At 55.9% G+C, this 20,747-nt stretch overlaps 1 protein-coding gene across 3 annotated transcripts; it reads right to left on the minus strand.

Moving 5' to 3' along the window:
* Positions 1–923: 923 nt before the first annotated feature.
* Positions 924–17,388, minus strand: IGF2BP1 (insulin like growth factor 2 mRNA binding protein 1). 3 transcript variants are annotated; one of them, XM_058858003.1, is made up of 16 exons: positions 17,154–17,388; positions 15,377–15,437; positions 11,009–11,057; positions 10,181–10,232; positions 9,843–9,906; positions 9,002–9,244; positions 8,001–8,135; positions 7,049–7,171; positions 5,992–6,127; positions 5,134–5,226; positions 3,846–3,899; positions 3,679–3,783; positions 3,183–3,257; positions 2,251–2,382; positions 1,846–1,959; positions 924–1,124 (listed from the first exon to the last, which is right to left on the minus strand). In XM_058858003.1, exons 1-16 carry the CDS (start codon positions 17,326–17,328, stop codon positions 1,041–1,043), a joined length of 1,695 nt encoding a protein of 564 aa, XP_058713986.1. In that variant the 5' UTR covers positions 17,329–17,388; the 3' UTR covers positions 924–1,040. The 3 variants fall into 3 exon arrangements, with proteins under 3 accessions (XP_058713986.1, XP_058713985.1, XP_058713987.1); XM_058858002.1 differs by lacking the exon at positions 3,846–3,899 and having other exon boundaries at positions 3,679–3,795; positions 5,101–5,226; XM_058858004.1 differs by lacking the exons at positions 3,846–3,899; positions 8,001–8,135; positions 9,002–9,244 and having other exon boundaries at positions 3,679–3,795; positions 5,101–5,226.
* Positions 17,389–20,747: the final 3,359 nt, after the last annotated feature.

The raw sequence follows: 20,747 nt of genomic DNA on the forward strand, positions 1-20,747 counted from the left end.
AAATCTCCGGCCCGGCCCCGAGCGGGGAGAAATCCCGGAATTCCCGATATTCCGCGGCTGAGGTAATGGCGCCTGAGGTAGCTTCTTCATTCCTGGGAATGGCGGAATTCCAGGGAATTCCCGCTGCCCTTCCCGAAATTCGCTTTTCCCGCTGCTCCCAGGGTCGTTTTTGGGAGGATTTCCCCCCAGAATTCCTTTCTGGGAAGGGCTGGGCTCCGTTAAATCCACGGCAAAAGCCTCGGGGCCGGCTTTGTCCCAAATTCCCGGTTTTTAGACTCGTCCGGGACATTCCCAAGTTTCTGTCTCTCAAAATCCATCCCGGTTTCCCTTTTTTTATCCCGAATTCCCACTTTTTAAGCTCGTCTGGGAATCCTCCCGTCACCCTTCTCCCTCAAAATCCACCCCTGTTTTGCATCCCGCCCCAAATTCCCAATTTTTCCGTCTCCCGGGAATATCCCGGCTTTCCTGGCTTTAAAGGATTTCCAAGGCACTGCACCCCAATCCTGCTGGGGGGTGAGATTCCCAATGGAATTCCCAATGGAATTCCCAATCCTGCTGTGGGATTCCTGATCCCTGTGGAAGTGATTCCCGATCCCAGCTCATTCCCGATCCCAGCTCATTCCCGATCCCAGCTCATTCCTGATCCCTGTGGAAGTGATTCCCGATCCCAGCTCATTCCCGATCCCAGCTCATTCCCAATCCCGGCTCATTCCCGATCCCAGCTCATTCCCGATCCCGGCTCATTCCCGATCCCGGCTCATTCCCGATCCCTCTGGAAGTGATTCCCAATCCCAGCTCATTCCCGATCCCAGCTCATTCCCGATCCCAGCTCATTCCCGATCCCAGCTCATTCCCGATCCCAGCTCATTCCCGATCCCGGCTCATTCCCGATCCCAGCTCATTCCCGATCCCAGCTCATTCCCGATCCCGGCTCATTCCCGATCCCTGTCTCCCTGCAGTTGCTGATTCCCAGGCACTCGGAGCCCGGCCTGGCTGCGCCGTGTCCTGGTTTTTCCCGGGATTTGGGATCCGGGGGTTCCCTATTTCCTCCGGGATTGGCTCTGGCCCTTCTGCTGCTGCTGCTTCACCTGCGCCAGGATGTCCCGGATCTTGCGCTGAGCCATCTGGGAATGACAGCCGGGGATCCATGGAATCCATCCCCATTCCCCACTCCAGCCCCTTCCGCTCCCAATTCCCACCCAAATCCCGCTGCCTGTCCCAAGGCTCTGCCCTGCTCCTCCTGGGAATAACGGATGGGATCCATGGGATAACGACCCCAAGTGTGCGGTCTGAGCAACCCGGGAGCAACCTTGGAACCTGGGAGAACCCTGGGGAACCTTGGAGAAACCTGGAGAACCCCTGGAGAACCCTGGGGAACCCCTGGGGAACTTCTGGAGAACCCTGGGAACCTTGGAGAAACCTGGAGAACCCTGGGGAACCTTGGAGAACCCTGGGGAACCTTGGGGAACCCTGGGGAACCCTGGGGAACCCTGGAAAAGCTTGGAGCAGCCTGGAGAACCCTGGAGAACCCTGGGAACCCTGGATTCCCCCAGATCCCCCTCAATCCCACAGCTTCCTGGCTCTCCAGATCCCTCCGGATCCCCCCAGATCCCCCCAGTTCCCCTGGCTCCCCCCAGATTCCCCGGATCCCTCCAGATCCCTCCAGATCCCCCTGGATCCCCCCGGATCCCTCTGGCTCCTCCGGATACCCCCAGACCCCTCTGGATCCCTCTGGATCCCCCCGGATCCCCCCAGTTCCCCTGGCTCCCCCCAGATTCCCCGGATCCCCCCAGATCCCTCCGGATCCCCCTGGATCCCCCTGGACCCCCCCGGATCCCCCCTCACCTGGCTGGCGTAGAAGTGCCCGATGATTTTGACGATCACCTGCTCGTTCTCGTCCGGGCTCTGCTCCCGCGGCACCACAACCTCGGCGGCCGTCAGGTTCTGCAGCTCGTTCACCTGGGGGAATCCCGGGATCACCCTGGGATCATCCCAACAGCATTCCCGGGAATCCCGGGATCACCCTGGGATCACCCCAGGATCACCCCGGGATCACCCCGGGATCACCCTGGGATCACCCTGGGATCATCCCGACTGCATTCCCAAGAATCCCGGGATCACCCTGGGATCATCCTGGGATCACCCCGGGACCATCCCGGCCACGTTCCCGGGAATCCCGGCCCCTTTCCCGGGAATCCCGGCCGCGTTCCCGGGAATCCCGGCCGCATTCCCGGGAATCCCGGCACTCACGGTCTTGCCGCCCTTGCCGATGACGCGGCCGGCGGCCGAGGCCGGCACACGGATGTGCGTCTCCAGCTTCACCTCCTCCTTCGGCCCGAAGAAATTCTCCTCCTTCAGCTTCCCGTAAATCCTGCCCTGCGCCTGGAGAGGGACGGAGCCGGGAATGTCCCACCCCGAGCTCCACCCCTGGATTGGGCATCATCCCAAAAAATCCCGGCTCTTTGGAATTCCAGACGCGCTCATCCCCTGGGGCAGGGAGCCGGGAATGTCCCACCCCAGCTCCACCCCCGGATTTGGGATCCCGTAAAATCCCGGCTCTTTGGAATTCCAGCGCCCTTTGTGCTCGGCGGGGGCTGGGCTGGGCTGGGGTCACCCCCCGAACCCCGCGGGGGACAGAGGGACAGGACAGGGGGACAGGGCAGGGGGACAGGACAGGACAGGGGGACAGGACAGGGGGACAGGGGGACAAAGGACAGGGGGACAGGACAGGGGGACAGAGGGACAGGACAGAGGGACAGGACAGAGGGACAGGACAGAGGGACAGGACAGGGGGACAGGACAGGGGGACAGGGGGACAGGGCAGGGGGACAGGACAGGGGGACAGGGCAGGGGGACAGGACGGGGGGACAGGACAGGGGACAGGGGGACAGGACAGAGGGACAGGACAGGGGGACAGGAAAGGGGAACAGGACAGAGGGACAGGACAGGGGGACAGGGCAGGGGGACAGGGCAGGGGGACAGGACAGAGGGACAGGACAGGGGGAGAGGGGGACAGAGGACAGGGGGACAGGGCAGGGGGACAGGACAGGGGGGCAGAGGACAGGGGGACAGGACAGGGGGACAGGAGAAGGGGACAGGACAGGGGGACAGGAGAAGGGGACAGGACAGGGCAGGGGGACAGGACAGGGGGACAGGAGAAGGGGACAGGACAGGGGGACAACCTTGAACTGTGCCTCGGGCGGGCCGGTGATCACCACCATTCGCACCTTGGAGTCCGGAGCGTCCGGGGGAGCGATCTGAAAAGGGAACGGCACCGGGTGGGTGCGGGGGACACCGGGGGACACCGGGGGGACACCGGGGACACGGCACCGGCACCGGGTGGGCACGGGGGGACACCGGGGGGAACAAGAGGGACACGGGATGGACACGGCGCTACAGCCCCGCCTGGGCTTCCTGGGGCTTTTCCCAGGAAAATCGGGACAGAAGGACAGAGGGACAGGGGGACAGAGGGACAGAGGGACAGAAGAACAGAGGGACAGAGGGACAGAAGGACAGAGGGACAGAGGGGCAGAAGGACAGAAGGACAGAGGGACAGGACAGAAGGACAGAGGGACAGAAGGACAGAGGGACAGAAGGACAGAGGGACAGAGGGACAGAAGGACAGAAGGACAGAAGGACAGAAGGACAGAAGGACAGAAGCCCCCGGGCCGTGCCCACCTTGATGGAGGCGCTGGCGAAGCGCGAGAGCTGCTTGATGTGCTGCCCCTTCTTGCCGATGATGGCCCCGACCGCCTGCGCCGGGATGAACACGTGCACCGTCTCCTGCTCCGGGGGCTGCGGGCACCGAGCCGCGCTCAGCGGGACAGGGGGAACCGGGAGGGGACCGGGGGGGACCGGGGGGACCGGGGGAACCGCGGGGACCGGGGGGACAAGGGGGGCTGCGGGCACCGAACTGCGCTCAGCGGGACCGCGGGGACCCGCGGGGGGACAGCGGGGACTGGGGGGGACAGCGGGGACCGGGGGGACCGGGGGGACCGGGGGGCTGCGGGCACCGAGCCATGCTCAGCGGGACCGAGGGGACCGGGGGGGGACCGGGGGGACCGGGGGAACAGTGGGGACAAGGGGGGACCGGGGGGACAAGGGGGGCTGCGGGCACCGAACTGCGCTCAGCGGGACCGGGGGGACCGGGGGGACCGGGGGAACCGCGGGGACCGGGGGGACAAGGGGGGCTGCGGGCACCGAACTGCGCTCAGCGGGACCGGGGAAACCGCGCGGGGACAGCGGGGACCGGGGGGGACGGGAGGAACCGGGGGGACCGGGGGAACCGCGGAGACAGGGGCTCACTTTGGGGACAGGGGCTTCCTTTGGGATCCTGGGCACCCCTCAGGGTCAGGGGCTCCCCTCGGGGTCAGGGTCACCGTTTGGGGTCAGGGTCACATCCCTGAGCTGGGAGCAGGAGCTGCCGGGGGTCACCTGCCCATCCCGGGGGTTCCATGGGAATGTCCCCGGGGGTTCCATCGGGAATGTCCCCGGGGGTTCCATGGGAATGTCCCCGGGTTTCCATCGGGAATGTCCCCGGGGGTCCCATCGGGAATGTCCCCGGGGGTTCCATGGGAATGTCCCCGGGAGTTCCATGGGAATGTCCCCGGGGGTTTGTCCCCGGGGGTTCCATCGGGAATGTCCCCCGGGTTTCCATCGGGAATGTCCCCGGGGGTTCCATGGAAATGTCCCCGGGGGTTCCATGGGAATGTCCCCCGGGGGTTCCATGGGAATGTCCCCGGGGTTCCATGGGAATGTCCCCAGGGGTTCCATGGGAATGTCCCCGGGGGTTCCATGGGAATGTCCCCGGGTTTCCATGGGAATGTCCCCGGGGGTTCCATGGGAATGTCCCCCGGGTTTCCATGGGAATGTCCCCGGGGTTCCATGGGAATGTCCCCAGGGGTTCCATGGGAATGTCCCCGGGTTTCCATCGGGAATGTCCCCGGGGGTTCCATCGGGAATGTCCCCGGGGGTTCCATGGGAATGTCCCTGGGGGTTCCATCAGGAATGTCCCCGGGTTTCCATCGGGAATGCCCCCGGGGCTCACCCGCCCATCCCGGGTTTCCACCGGAGCGTTCCCGGCTGGAATCGCTCGCTCACCAGGAAGGAGCTGTAGGGAGCGGCCCCGGAGACGCTGCTCGGGGGCGGCGGCACCGCCGGGGAGGAGGAGGCCGGGAAGAGCCCGACGGCGGCCAGGTTCAGTCCGGGAATGAGGTGGGATTGCAACTGGGGGGAAAAAACGGGAATGAGGTGGGATTGGAACTGGGGAAAAACCGGGAATGAGGTGGGATTGGAACTGGGGAAAAACCGGGAATGAGGTGGGATTGAACTGGGAGAAAAAACCGGGAATGAGGTGGGATTGCAACTGCGGGAAAAAAACGGGAATGAGGTGGGATTGGAACTGGGGAAAAACCGGGAATGAGGTGGGATTGGAACTGGGGAAAAACCGGGAATGAGGTGGGATTGAACTGGGGAAAAAAAACGGGAATGAGGTGGGATTGGAACTGGGGGGAAAAACCCGGGAATGGGGAGGGATTGAACTGGGGGAAAACAAAATCAGGGATGAGCAGGGATTGATCTGAGGGGAAAAATGGGATCGGGAGGAGTTGGGATCGTGCTGGGATGTGAGGGATGTGGATTTTTGGGATCAGGAGGAGTTGGGATGTGAGGGATGTGGATTTTTGGGATCAGGAGGAGCTGGGATGTGAGGGATGTGGATTTTTGGGATCAGGAGGAGTTGGGATGTGAGGGATGTGGATTTTTGGGATCAGGAGGAGTTGGGATGTGAGGGATGTGGATTTGTGGGATCAGGAGGAGTTGGGATGTGAGGGATGTGGATTTGTGGGATCAGGAGGAGCTGGGATGTGAGGGATGTGGATTTTTGGGATCAGGAGGAGCTGGGATGTGAGGGATGTGGATTTTTGGGATCAGGAGGAGTTGGGATCATGCTGGGATGTGAGGGATGTGGATTTTTGGGATGGCCCCACTCACGCTCATGGCGGCCACGTCGTTCTCGTAGGCCTCGCGCACTTTCCTCATGATCTCCTGCTCGGCGCGGCAGCAGCTCTCGGGGGAGCCCCTCACCGTGATGGTGCGCTCGGGGTTGTACAGGGTCAGCTCCTGCAGCCTGCGGCACCGGGACGTGGGACATGGGGACATGGGGACAGCGGGACACCGGGACATGGGGATATGGGGACGTGGGACATGGGGACATGGGGACATGGGGACATGGGGATATGGGGACATGGGGACATGGGGACATGGGGACATGGGGACATGGGGACATGGGGACATGGGGACACCGGGATATGGGACACTGGGACACCGGGACGTGGGGACATGGGACATGGGGACATGGGGACATGGGACATGGGGACATGGGGACATGGGGACACGGGGACATGGGGACATGGGGACACCGGGATATGGGGACATGGGGACATGGGGATATGGGGACATGGGAGCATGGGGACATGGGGACATGGGACATGGGGGCACCAGGACATGGGGACACTGGGACACCGGGACATGGGGACATGGGGACACCAGGATACGGGGACATGGGGACACCGGGACACCGCGGCACTGGGACGCAGGGACATGGGGACACCGGGACATGGGGACATGGGGACACTGGGACACCGGGACATGGGGACACAGGGACATGGGGACCCCAGCCATGGGGACAGGGGGACACCAGAGCAGGGCTCGCTGTGCCGGGGGCTCCGGCTGCCGTCCCCAAAAGGGGCTTTGAGAGGAAAATCCCAATCCTGGCCACGAGAACGGGCGGTGCTGGCTCTGCTGCACCGAGAGGGCGGCTGGGGACAGTGCAGGGACCCCAAAGGGACCCCACAGAGACCCCACAGGGACCCCAAAGGGACCCCACAGGGACCCCACAGGGACCCCACAGGGATGGGAAGGGCAGCACAGAAAATCCGACCCCAAAGTTTCCCGAGAGAGCTGTGGGGGCTCAGACCTGTCCCCCCATTCCCATCCCACCCTCCAGCCCGGAGTGGGGAATTGGGGAATTCCTGCCCCGGATCCTTACGAGGAAATGGTGATCTTGGTCTCCGTGTCCTGCTCCACCTTCTTGAGGTTCCGGCCCTCTTTGCCGATCAGGCGCCCCACAAAGTTATTGTGGGCCAGGATTTTCAGGGGGACCTCGTCAGCCCTGGGAACGGGAATGGGAACGGGAATGGGAATGGGAATGGGAACAGGAACGGGAATGGGAACGGGAATGGGAATGGGAATGGGAATGGGAATGGGAACGGGAATGGGAATGGGAATGGGAACAGGAACGGGAATGGGAATGGGAATGGGAATGGGAATGGGAATGGGAATGGAATGGAATGGGAATGGGGATGGAATGGGAATGGGAATGGGGATGGAATGGGAATGGGAATGGAATGGAATGGGAATGGAATGGGAATGGGAATGGGGATGGAATGGGAATGGGAATGGGGATGGAATGGGAATGGGGATGGAATGGGAATGGGAATGGAATGGGAATGGGGATGGAATGGGAATGGGAATGGGGATGGAATGGAATGGGAATGGAATGGGAATGGGGATGGAATGGGAATGGGAATGGGAATGGGAGTGGGAATGGAATGGGAACAGGAATGGGAATGGGAATGGGAACGGGAACGGGAACGGAATGGGAACGGGAACGGGAATGGGAACAGGAATGGGAATGGGAATGGGAATGGGAGTGGGAACAGGAATGGGAATGGGAATGGGAATGGGAACGTGAATGGAATGGAATGGAATGGAATGGGAATGGGAATGGGAACAGGAATGGGAACAGGAACGGGGGTAAAACCCCACAGGAAGGATTAGGACAGCTGGGAAAAGGGGAAAACCCCAAAGGATGGATTATGGGAACTGGGAAAGGAGGGATTGGCACAGAGGGCCGGGGGAAGCCCCAACCCCCAAACGCGGAATTCCGGCGCCGCGGAGGCCGGGCAGGATCCCGGGATGGGAGCAGTGGGAATCCTCACGTCTTGGTGTCCTTGGCCTCCTTGTGCATGATGTCCAGGATCATCCGGCACGCGGCCGAGCAGCCCTCGGGCGTGGAGTGGATGCTGATGGCCTTTTCTGCCGCGCCCGCGTTCTCCTTGCGGTGCACGTCGATCCTGAAAGGGACGGCACGGCCGCTGGAACCGGCACCGGCACCGGAACCGGCACCGGCACCGACACCGGGATTGGAAGCAGTGGGAGGGGCTGAGGGACCAGCGCTGGCTTGGGGGGTGGGATGGGGTGGGCACCTAAATCCCAAAGAAACCCCAAATCCCAAATCTCCTGAAAACAACAACAAAATCCCTGTGAAGAGGAGGGAAATTCTGGGAGAGGATTTCCCTGCAGAACCCCAGAGAATCCCTGGAGAATCTCTGAAAAAAACCCAGAGAATCCCTGGAAAACCCTGGAGCTCTCCTGGGGAATCCCTGAAGAATCCCTGGAGCACCTTTGGAGCAGCTCTGGATCGCCCTGGATCAATCTGGATCCCCCTGGACAAGCCTGGAGCACTCTGAATTCCCAGATCCCCCTGGACCATCCTGGATCCCCCTGGACCACCCTGGATCCCCCCCAGATCCCCCTGGACCACCCCAGATCCCCCTGGATACCCCAGATCAATCTGGATCCCCCTGGATCCCCCCGGATCCCCCCAGATCCCCCTGGACCACCCTGGAGGACTCTGAATTCCCAGATTCCCCTGGATCCCCCTGGATCCTCCTGGACCACCCTGGATCCCTCTGGATCCTCCTGGATCCCCCCAGATCCCCCTGGACCACCCCAGATCCCCCTGGATCCTCCTGGACCATCCCAGATCCTCCTGGATCCCCCCAGATCCCCCTGGACCACCCCAGATCCCCCTGGATCCCCCCAGATCCTCTTGGATCCTCCTGGATACCCCCTGGATGGCCCCGGATCCCCCCGGATCCCCCCAGACCCCCTGGATCCCCCCAGATCCCCCCAGATCCCCCGGCTGGCCGCGGCTCACTTGGACTGGCTCTGTTTGGTGATGCCGCGGATGGTGGCCCCCTCCTTGCCGATGATGGCCCCCACGAACTGGGTGGGCACCAGGAGCCTCAGGGGCACCTCGGGGGGCGGCGCCGCCTTCGGGGGAGCCCCCGGGGAGCCCCCGGCCCCGGCCCCGCGCCCGCCCTCGGCCGCCTCGTCCGGGATGTAGGAGACGCGCAGGGCGTGGCTCTCCAGGTGCTGCCCCTTGAGCCGCTGCAGCGCCCTGGGAACGGGAATGTGGGAATGTGGGAATATGGGAATGGGAATGGGAACGGGAATGGGAATGGGAATGGGGGAATGGGAGTGGGAACGGGAATGGGGCTGTAGGAATGGGAATGGGAATGGGGGACGGGAATGGGAATGGGAATGGGGGAATGGGAATGGGAATGGGGGAATGGGAATGGGGATGGGAATGGGAATGGGAACAGGAACGGGAATGGGAATGGGAATGGGGCTGTGGGAATGGGAGTGGAGCCCTGGGAACGGGAATGGGGGAACGGGAATGTGGGAATGGGAACGGGAATGGGGCTGTGGGAGTGGGAATGGGGGAATGGGAATGGGAATGGGAACGGGAATGGGAATGGGAATGGGGGACGGGAATGGGAATGGGAACAGGAACGGGAATGGGAATGGGGCAGTTGGAATGGGAGTGGAGCCCTGGGAACGGGAATGGGGGAATGGGAATGTGGGAATGTGGGACTGGGAATGGGAATGGAGCCCTGGGAATGGAGCCCTGGGAACAGGAACGGGAATGGGAATGTGGGAATATGGGAATATGGGAATGGGGGAATGGGAATGGGAATGGAGCCCTGGGTCCTCACTGCCGGGTCTGCTCCCGGTTGGCGTAGGTGACGTTGACCACGGCGGTCTCGCTCTCCGTGTTCACTGCGGGAATTCGGGAAAAGAGGCAGGGATTAGGGAAAAGGGGTCGGGAATTCGGGAAGAGGAATTGAGGAATTGGGAATTTGGGAAAGAGGCAGGGATTGGGTTTTTATTCCCTCCTTCCTGCTGAAACAGGGCAGGAGTTCCCGAAATTCCCTGCAGAAATTCCCAAAATCTGGGTTAAATTCCCAAAATCTGGGTTAAATTCCCAAAATCTGGGGTTGAATTCCCGAAATCCGGGGTGAATTCCCGCGATCCAGGGTTTCTCCCTCCCTACCTTGCTCGCAGCTCTCCACGGTGCCGTACTGGGCCAGCAGCCCATCCAAAACCTGGGAAAAAGGGAAAATCAACCCCCGGGAAATCCCGGGAAATCCCATCCACCCCTCCCGTCATTGGGATCATTTAGAATTCCATTGGGATCGTTTAGAATTCCATTGGGATCTCGTTTAGAATTCCATTGGGATAGTTTAGAATTCCACTGGGATCGTTTAGAATTCCATTGGGATCATTTAGAATTCCATTGGGATCGTTTAGAATTCCATTGGGATCTCGTTTAGAATTCCATTGGGATAGTTTAGAATTCCACTGGGATCGTTTAGAATTCCATTGGGATCGTTTAGAATTCCACTGGGATCTCGTTAAGAATTCCATTGGGATTGTTTAGAATTCCACTGGGATCTCGTTAAGAATTCCATTGGGATTGTTTAGAATTCCATTGGGATTGTTTAGAATTCCATTGGGATCTCATTAAGAATTCCCAAGTAATTAAGGCTGGGAAGCTCCAGGAGCCAGCGGGGGTGGGACACGGAGCCGGGGGAATTCCCAGCGGGAATCTCGGATCCGTTTTATTCCCCACACGACGGAGGAATCCCGGCTAACGGGAACGAACGGGAACGGCGGAATTCCCGGGGATTGCCGATTCCCGGGATCGCCGGGATGGGCTGGGGCTGCCAACGGCAGAGAAGGGAAAATCCAGCCGGGATCCCGAGGGTGGAATCCTGGAGACCGGGAATGATTCCGGGGGAGATTCCGGGAATGAGACCGGGAACAATTCCGGGAATGAGACCGGGAGCGATTCCAGGAGCGATTCCGGGGCCGCTCTCACCTCCCAGCGCAGCTGCGGCGGAATGTTCCGGATCTGGATTTTCCGGCTCCTGGAAGGAAGAAAAAGGAGGATTTCGGATCCGTTGGGATTGTTCCATTGGGATCGATTCATTTGGATTGATTAATTGGGATTATTCCACTGGGATCGATTAATTTGGATTGTTCCATTGGGATCGATTCATTTGGATTGATTAATTGGGATTGATTAATTGGGATTATTCCACCGGGATTGATTAATTGGGATTGTTCCATGGGGATCGATTCATTTGGATTGATTAATTGGGATTGATTAATTGGGATTGATTAATTGGGATTATTCCACTGGGATCGATTAATTTGGATTGTTCCATTGGGATAGATCCATTTGGATTGATTAATTGGGATTGATTAATTGGGATTATTCCACTGGGATTGATTAATTGGGATTGTTCCATGGGGATCTATTCATTTGGATTGATTAATTGGGATTGATTAATTGGGATTATTCCACTGGGATTGATTAATTGGGATTGTTCCATGGGGATCGATTCATTTGGATTGATTAATTGGGATTGATTAATTGGGATTATTCCACCGGGATTGATTAATTGGGATTGTTCCATGGGGATCAATTAATTTGGATTGATTAATTGGGATTATTCCACTGGGATCAATTAATTTGGATTGTTCCATGGGGATCGATTCATTTGGATTGATTAATTGGGATTGATTAATTGGGATTGATTAATTGGGATTATTCCACTGGGATCAATTAATTGGGATTGATTAATTGGGATTATTCCACCGGGATTGATTAATCGGGATTGTTCCATTGGGATCGATTAGTTGGGATCGATTAATTGGCATTGATCAATTGGGATTGTTCCATTTGGATCTATTAATTAATTGGGATTATTCCATTGGGATCAATTAATTAGGATTAATTAATCCCGGGCAGTTCCCTGCACAGCCAGGGCTGATCCCACGGCTCCGGAATTCTGCGGGAGTCGAGGCAAAGCCGGAGTTTTGCTGGCGAAATTCCAGGGAAAACGTGGAGTTGGGCTGGAGATCGGAGCCTCTCCGTGCCCCTCATCCACAAAAAAACCTGGAATTCCCAAAGTCTGGGAAATCTTCCAGCGCTAAAAACACTTCCCAAGGCAAGGAGGGAAAATCGGGAATTCCTCTGGATCCGGCACCGAGGGACCCGGGAAGAGCCGGAATTTCCCTGTGGGATCCCAAATCCCGGGATCCGAGGGAATCCGGCGGTCTGGGATTGCCGGGAGCAAAGAATTCCAGGATTTTCCCTGTGGGAAATGAGGATTTTTCTGGTGGGAAACCCTGGATTTGAAGGGAAATCCAAGGAAAAAAGCGGATTTTAGGATTTTTCCAACGTTTCTCCACCCTGAGGCGAACTTTGAATTCCAAATCCTCATTTTGGGAATCAGCAGAACCCCGGGAGGGGCTGGGAGGGGGGAAATCCCTTTTCATTCCCATTTTTTGGGGGGAAATTCCATCCTGAATCCGACGGCAATCCCAAAATCCCAACCCAAACCTGGAATTTTGCATTTTGATTCCCCTTTAAAAAAATCTTCACTTTTAAAACTCCCCCGACCGAATTTGGGAGATTTCAGGCTCAGAATTTCCCAGTTTCTCCCAAATTTTCCCATCAACAAAATCCAAGGAAAAACAACTCCCAAAAAACGACAAAATAATCCAAAAGACCCCAAATTCACCCCAAATCTCTTTTCGGTCGTCAAATCCCATTTGGAGCAACTTTTTTATTGGAATTTCAGACTTTTAAGGAGCTCAAATCATTCCCCAAACGATGAAAAGAATCGGGAGAATCCCAGGAATGAATCCCAAATAAATCCAATGATTCCTCTCGGAGCCGTGCCCCAAATCCCATTTTTTTCCTGATTTTTTTTTAAGTTTTGGGCTTTTCCGAATTCTTTTCCGAACGTTTCGTTTAGGAGAGGTTTTAAAAACCGGGAAGAAACCACGAGGAAAGAATTCCCGGGAATTTTTTTGGGAACGAACGGGTGAAAAGCGCCCAAATTCGGGGTTTTTCGAGTCGTTTTTTACCCTTTAACTCAAAGGAAAATCCCAATTTTGGGGTTTTTTTGGTGGTTTTTGAGTAAACGAAGGGGCTGGGAATGCTCCGGACTCGTTTTCCCACATTTTTAAAGGGATCAAAAAAAGGGGAAAAAAGGAAAAAAAAAAAAGATCTCGGGTTTTGGGGGAGGGGCGAGGGGAGGAATTTCAAAGGTTGGATTCTCCCGCTTTAACCCTTTCCTGCTCCCGCCGCTCCCGACTGGAAATTCCAGCCTGGGAAACGCCACGGAAAGATCCCAAAAACCAAAAAATCCCCCAAAATTCGTTTTTCAGGCGGCGTCTCCCTCTTTTCCCGGGGCTGGAGATGCCAAAATCCCAAAAATTCCCCCCAAAATTCCCTCCAAAATCCCCAAAATTCCGCCCCAAAATTCCATTTCCAGCTCCCAACCCCACCCCCAGTTGAAGGGAAATGCCCCAAAATCGCCTTTTCTACACCCAAAACCCCCAAATCCTTCCCGAAGTGTCCGGGACGCTCCCGAAATCCCCCAGAATTCCCGCAGAATATTCCAGGAGGGAAAAGTGGGAAAAGCGGCGCTGGCCCTTTAAGAGAAGCCCCCGAGTGGGGGGGCGAGGATTTGAACCCCAAAATTCCCCAAAAATGGGATTTTCCAGCCCAATCCCGGCGTCTGTGGGGACACCCGGGAGGAAAACAAATCCAAATCCCAAAATATTCCAAAGGGTTTTTTTCCAGCGTTTAAATCCCAGATCCCGAAGGAATATTCGCATTTTTAGGGATTTTTTTTGGGGGGGAAAAAGGGGGGAAAAGGGGGAAATTCGCTCCTCCCTCCCCAAATTGTTGATTTTCCAGAAACGGGGGGGAAATGGGATTTTCCTGGGTTTTTTTAAGGGATATTTTGTAACTTTTCCTGGAATTCCATCCCGATCTTCCCCCCATCCCTGGATACCGAAGGCGCAGGAACACAAATCATTAGGGGAGGAGGGGAATATTAATCAAAATTATAATTATCCCAGGAAAATCCGGGAATTCGGGCCGGGAAAAGGGGGCTGGGGAATTCCCGGCTGGATTTGGGATCGCCCTTTGTGGGATCCCAATTTTTTGGGAATTTTGAGGCGAGAGCAAAGGGGGCGATCCCAAAACGGGGCCGGGAAGGGTCGGGAAAAGGAGGGATTTGGGAATTCTCGGGTGGGATTTTTGGGAAGTTTTGGGCTGGGATTTTGGGAATTCTCGGGCTGGGAAGATCCCGCCTCGTCCCCTCCCCTCTTTTTTCCCCTTTGGAAAAGGCGCCTCCGTCACGTGGCGATGGATTCGGATCCAACCTGGAATCCTCGGGATCGGGAATTCCGGGAATTCCGGGAATTCCGGGACTTTGGGGGAGGGGGGAGGGCGAAAAACGGAGGAGGGGGGAGAGGAAAAAAGGGGAATTTCAGGGGAAAAACCCCAATTCCAGTCAGGATTTCCTGGATTTCCCGGGAATTGCGGAGCGCGGGGAGGATTCTCCAGAGCGCTCCCGGCTCCAGCCGGGAACAACAAAGGCCAGGAAAGATGGGAATGGGAATGGGAATGGGATGGGAATGGGAATGGGAATGGGAATGGGAATGGGAATGGGAATGGGAATGGGAATGGGAATGGGAATGGGAATGGGAATAGGGATGGGAATGGGAATGGGAATGGGATGGGATCCATGGGATGGGATGGGATGGGAAACCCCAAATCCCAGGAATTTTCCCGCAAAATCCCAGGAATTCGGCCGGAATTCCATCCCTGCCCCCCGCAGCTGCCGCGTCCCTTCTGTTCTCCCCAGCAAAATTCCCTTTTTTAAAGCGATTTTTAAATAAAAATTAAATTTTTGAAATTTTTTGTTGCATTTTCCTTCTCCCAAAACAAAGGATTTTCCCTCATTTCCCAGCCCGGGAGCCAAAAAGAACCAGGAAATTCTTCCACAAGTTTGGAAATCCCAGCCCAGACCCATCCATCACCTTGGAGAATTCTTTATTTCACTTCTTTATTCCTTTTTTTTCATTAATTAAAACCCCCCAGATTCAGCTTTCTTTAGGAAAAAAATCAATTAATCCATGAAATTATTAATGAATTAATTTTACTCGCTGGGGACAAATCCCAGCCCAAAATCTCTGACATTTCTTCATTTTTTTCCCATTTTTAGCTGGATTTTTTTGCCTTTTTTCCTCTTCTGTTTTCTCCCTCCAACACAAATCAATAATTCCGAGGATTCCAATTAAAATCAATTAAAAATCAATTAAAAATCAATTAAAAATCAATTAAAAATCAATTAAAAATTAATTAAAACCCTGCCTTTACCTTTGCTTTTTGGGCACCGAGTGTTCGATCTCCAGCTGCTTCCCGTGGAGCTCCACCTTCCCTAAAAAACAAAACGTGGAAAAACTCGGGATAAACGGGAATTTTCCCACCAAATTCCTCCCAAATTCTCCGGAATTCCAACCCTCAGCCCCTCGCGGCTGGGTTGGGATTAAACGCGAGGCTCTGGAATTCTTCCTTGGGAATATTTCATTTCCAGCCTGGAAGGACTCGAGGGATGAAATTTGGGATTTATTTTTTTTTGGGGGGGGGAGTTTGGAGAATTCCTCCCCTTTTCCTTCGAGCCCTCCAGGAAAATCCTTTGGAGAAAATTCCCTCCCTTTTTCCCAGCAAAAGGGCTCCAAAGTGGGGATTCCGCAGGAATTCTCCTGGAAAATGGAGCGGGATTTCCTCGCTGCTGCTTCATTCCAGCGTTTTTAATCCAGGTTTTGGGGGGAGCAGGGACGAAGAGGAGGAGGAGGAGGAAGAGGAGGAAGAAGAGGAGGAGGAAGAAGAGGAACCAGACGGGAATGGGAAGGAGCCGGGAAAAGGAAAGGGAAAAGGAGATGGAGAATAGGGGGAAAATATCATTTTAAAAAGCTCAAAATTCCCCTTTTTCTGCCCAATTCCCTCTTCCCAAGGTTTTCCCGGCTCGCAGCACCCGCGGGGCCGGGACCGAACCCCCCGGGCTGGGGGAGGATTTTGGGGACCCCCGAGAGCTTTGGGGCCGCTCCGGGACCCCCGGCCCGGATTTTGGGGAAGGGACAAAAAACGGGGGAGCGGCACCGACGGGAATGGAGAGGTTTGAGGGGATTTGGGATTTGGGATCGGGATCGGGGGGCAGGAGGGGCTGGGGGATCGGGATCGGGGATCGGGAATCGGGATTTGGGGATCGGGATCGAGGGGCAGGAGGGATTTGGGGGTCGGGATTTGGGGATCGGGATTTGGGGATCGGGATCGAGGGGCAGGAGGGATTTGGGGATCGGGATTTGGGGATCGGGATCGAGGGGCAGGAGGGGCTGGGGGGTCGGGATTTGGGGATCGGGATTTTGGGGTCCGGAGGGATTAAGAGGTGGGAATTGGGGGTCGGGATTGGGGATTTGGGGATCGGGATTTGGGGATCGGGATTTGGGGATCGGGATTTGGGGATCGGGATTTGGGGATCGGGATCGGGGGGTCCAGAGGGGTTGAGAGCTGGGAATTGGGGGGTCGGGATTCAGAGGTCGGGATTTGGGGATCCGGAGGGGTTGAGGGGTCGGGATTGGGGACCGGGACTGGGGGGTCCGGAGGGGTTGCGGGGTCGGGATTTAGGGGGTCCGGAGGGATGGGGGGATCGGAATTTGGGATCGGGACTGGGGACCGGGGACCGGGACTGGGGGGTCCGGAGGGGTTGCGGGGTCGGGAGGGCGAAGGGGGTCGGGATTTCGGGGATCGGGATTGACTGAGGGCTCAGGAGGGTCTGAGGGGGCCGGGAGTGAGGGGCTGGGAGGGATCGAGGGGATCGGGAGGGATCGAAGGGATCAGGAGGGATGGAGGGGTTCAGGAGGGATCGGGAGGGATCGAGGGGTTCGGAATTCCGGGGGTCGGGAAGGATCGAGAGGATCAGGAGGGATGGAGGGGCTCGGGAGGGATCGGGAGGGATCAAGGGGCTCAGGATTCCGGGTGTCGGGAAGGATCGAAGCACCCAAAACCCTCGGCAGAGCCCTCGGGCTGAGGATCGCGGGGTTTGGGGTGGGAATTGCGGCTCCGGGAAGGATCCGGGCAGGGTTGGGCGCCTCACCCGAGAAAGTTTCGATGGCTCTCATGGCCCAGTGCTCATCGGGACAATCCACAAAGGCGTAGCCGGCCTTGACGAGGAAGCGGCCGCTGAAGGAGATGCGGTGCTCGGTGAACACTCGCTCCAGCTCGGCCGCGGTGACGCCCTCGGGCAGGTTCCCGATGTAGAGTTTGTTCATCCTGCCCGGCCCGGGGGGCTCTGCCCGGCCCGGGGGGCTCCGCTGGGCGCTCCCGCTGCGCCCCCCGACCTTTCCCCCGCTTCTTTTCCCTTCTTGTATTTCCCTTTTTTTTTTATTATTATTTTTTTTTTAATTTTTTTTTTATTTTTTCCTCCCCCTTTATTTTTTTTTTTTGCCCAGCGGATTTTTTTGTGCCGTTGGGGAGGGGGCGGCGGCCGCTGGAGGAGGAGGAGGAGGAGGAGGAGGAGGAGGAGGAAGGAGGGGAGGGGGCGGCCCCGGCTGCGGGGCCCCCGAGCGGCACCGGACACCGGGGGAGGGGGGGAAAACAGCGCCGAACCGGGAAGGGGGGGGGAAAAAAACGGGAAAAATATAAAAAATGTGGGAATGTTTGCGGGAGGAAGCCACGTGGTGATGCGGGAGGGGGGGGGGGGAGGGGCCGCCGGGGGTGGGGGAGGGGTGGGTTTTTTATGGATTCGAATTCCATGGAATCCCTGCTCGGGATATGGGGATGGGGAGGGGGGCGCGTCCCTCCCCGCCCCCTCCCTGCTCCCAATCCCGGGATCCGGGGGCTCTTCCCCATCTGCCGCGCCCCTCCCCCACCCCCTCCCGCCCCTCCCCCTCCCCCCTCCCCCCCTCCCCTCCCCCCGAGCCTCGCTGGGAATTCTCCGCCTGGAAAAAAAAAAAAAACCGGGATCAAAGGGGCCGGGATTGGGGCGGGGGGCTCTGCCCCTCCCCCCCCCAACGGGACCCCCCCATTGCTGGGGAGGGGGGGGAGGGGCACCAAGGGACCCCCCCCCTTTATCCAGCCCCTCCCCCCGCTGATTTTGGGGGGGTTTTGGTGTTTTTGGATGGAAACGGCAGCGAGAGACCCCAGACCCCTCCCGGGGGGATCGGGGGGGGTTTAGGGGGTTTTGGGGTCCCCGGGGGTCTCTGGGGGTCCCCGGGGGTCTCTTGGGGTCCCCCCCCCCGCAATTAACCCCCAACGAGGGCGGCTCTTAACGAGGCAGCGCCTTAATGAGCGCGGCGGGGCCAGAGGCGGCACGTGCGGGAGAATTCCCGAGAAACGCGGGGAGAATTCCTGAAAAACTCGGGGAGAATTCCCGGGAAACTCGGGGAGAATTCCCGAGAAACCCGGGGAGAATTCCTGAAAAACTCGGGGAGAATTCCCGGGAAACTCGGGGAGAATTCCCGAGAAACTCGGGGAGAATTCCCGGGAAACTCGGGGAGAATTCCCGGGAAATTCGGGGAGAATTCCCGGGAAATTCGGGGAGAATTCCTGAAAAACTCGGGGAGAATTCCCAAGAAACTCGGGGAGAATTCCCAGAAAACTCGAGGAGAATTCCAGGGAAACTCGAGGAGAATTCCTGAAAAACTCGGGGAGAATTCCAGGGAAACTCGGGGAGAATTCCCGGGAAATTCGGGGAGAATTCCAGGGAAACTCGGGGAGAATTCCCGGGAAACTCGAGGAGAATTCCAGAGAAACTCGGGGAGAATTCCTGAAAAACTCGGGGAGAATTCCCGGGAAATTCGGGGAGAATTCCAGGGAAACTCGGGGAGAATTCCCGGGAAACTCGGGGAGAATTCCTGAAAATACTGTGAAATTCCTAAAAAATGTTGGGAACTTCCCAAGAAACTCTGGGAGAATTCCCGGGAAATTCGGGGAGAATTCCAGAGAAACTCGGGGAGAATTCCCAGGAAAGGCTGGGAAATTCCTGAAAATGCTGGGAAATTCCTGAGAACGCTGGAGAATTCCTGAAAACACCGAGAAATTCCTAAAAAATGTTTGGAAATTCCCAAGAAACCCTGGGAGAATTCCTGAAAATACAGAGAAATTCCTTAAAAAAATGTTGGGAAATTCCTGAAAAATGCTGGAGAATTCCTCAAACGCTTCCCAAAGGTTTTGGTGCCGCTTTGGGAATTCCCGAAGGGAGGAATTTGGGGCTGGGGGTGAAAAATCAGCCGGGAATTTCCCCAAACAGGGATTGGATCCAAAGCCGGGAATTTCCTGGATTTTCCTGAGCTCTCTTTGATCTCCAGCAAAAAAAAAAGGATCTGAAATTCCAATTATTTATAAGGAATTTATTGAAATTTAAGAGGTTAAAGAACAGAATTTATTCTCTTTCTTTTTAATATTTTAAATATTTATTTTATTATTTTTTATTTATTTATTGTTTTATTTTTCACATTAATTTGTTTCATATTTTTAATTATTTTTAACATTTTTGTTTCCTTTTTTCTTTTCTTTTTAATATTTATTAAATATTTATTAAATATTTATTTCATATTTATTACATATTTATTACATATTTATTACATACTTATTACATATTTATTACATATTTATTACATATTTATTACATATTTATTTTTCTTATTTTGAGATTCATTTCTCTTTTTCCTCCTTCTTTATCCTCTCCAGGATAATTTCTCTCTCTCTCTGATGATTTTATTTTTCACTCTTTCATTTGAGCTTTTAATTAAAAATTAATCAAAATAAACCCCCTCAGAAATTCCCAGAAAATTTGAGGATAAAAAAAAAAGAAATAAAATAAAAATTTGGGGGAAATCGGAAAAGTTTTAAAAAGTTTGAAATTTATAAAAAATATCGTGATAAAAAAATGGAATTTTAAAAGGAAATGGAATTAAAAGGAAAATTCAGAGTTCATAAAGGGGGGAAAAAACCCAGAATAAATTCCAGGAGTGGAATTCCTGGGAAGGAGAAATTCTCCCTTAAAACCGAAGGAAGGTTGGAAAGGGATCCTCGGGAATCCGCGAGGGTTTGGAGATTCCTCCTGGAATTTTCTGGGAATTCTGGAGCAGGGAAAGGGCTCGGGGAGAGCCCCCGGATCCCGCGGGAATTCCAGGGGGATGGGAAAGGTGGAACCTGGAAACCCAAAACTCTGAGCCTGGAACCTGAGGAACCCCGGTCTGGAACCGAGTCCAGAACCCAGTCTAGAACCGAGTCTAGAACCCGATCTAGAACCGAGTCTAGAACCTCTAGAACCCGATCTAGGACCGAGTCTAGAACCTCTAGAACCCAGTCTAGAACCTAATCTAGAACCCAGTCTAGAACCTCTGGAACCTCTAGAACCCAGTCTAGAACCCAGCCTAGAACCGAGCCTAGAACCCAGCCTAGAACCAGAGTCTGAACCCCTCCAGTCTGAGCCTGGAACCCAAAGAACCAGGGATGAGAACCCAAAAAACTGAGCCTGGAAACCCAAAAATTTGGGATGAGAAGCCCAGAAGGTGGGATGAGAATTCCAAAAGCTGTGACGGGAACTCCCAAAATCCGGGATGAGAACCCCAAAAAATTTGGGGAGGTGAAGGAAGGAGGGAAGGAGGGAAGGAGGGAAGGAAGGAAAGGAAGGAAGGAAAGGAAGGAAAGGAAGGGAAGGAAGGGAAGGAAGGGAAGGAAGGGA

The sequence above is a fragment of the Poecile atricapillus genome, chromosome 27 (assembly GCF_030490865.1).
Source record: "Poecile atricapillus isolate bPoeAtr1 chromosome 27, bPoeAtr1.hap1, whole genome shotgun sequence".
Classification (NCBI taxonomy): domain Eukaryota; kingdom Metazoa; phylum Chordata; class Aves; order Passeriformes; family Paridae; genus Poecile; species Poecile atricapillus.

Bases quoted from the DNA above. Each gene is read 5' to 3' on its own strand.
- IGF2BP1 (XM_058858003.1), bottom strand. From the start codon at position 17,328: ATGAACAAACTCTACATCGGGAACCTGCCCGAGGGCGTCACCGCGGCC. The intron at 15,438-17,153 runs GTGAGGCGCCCA...TTTGTTTTTTAG, and splicing joins AGCCATCGAAACTTTCTCGG to GGAAGGTGGAGCTCCACGGG. The intron at 3,784-3,845 runs GTCCCCTCCCGG...CCCCCGGAGCAG, and splicing joins GGTCCCCCCGGTCCCCCCCG to GAGACGGTGCACGTGTTCAT.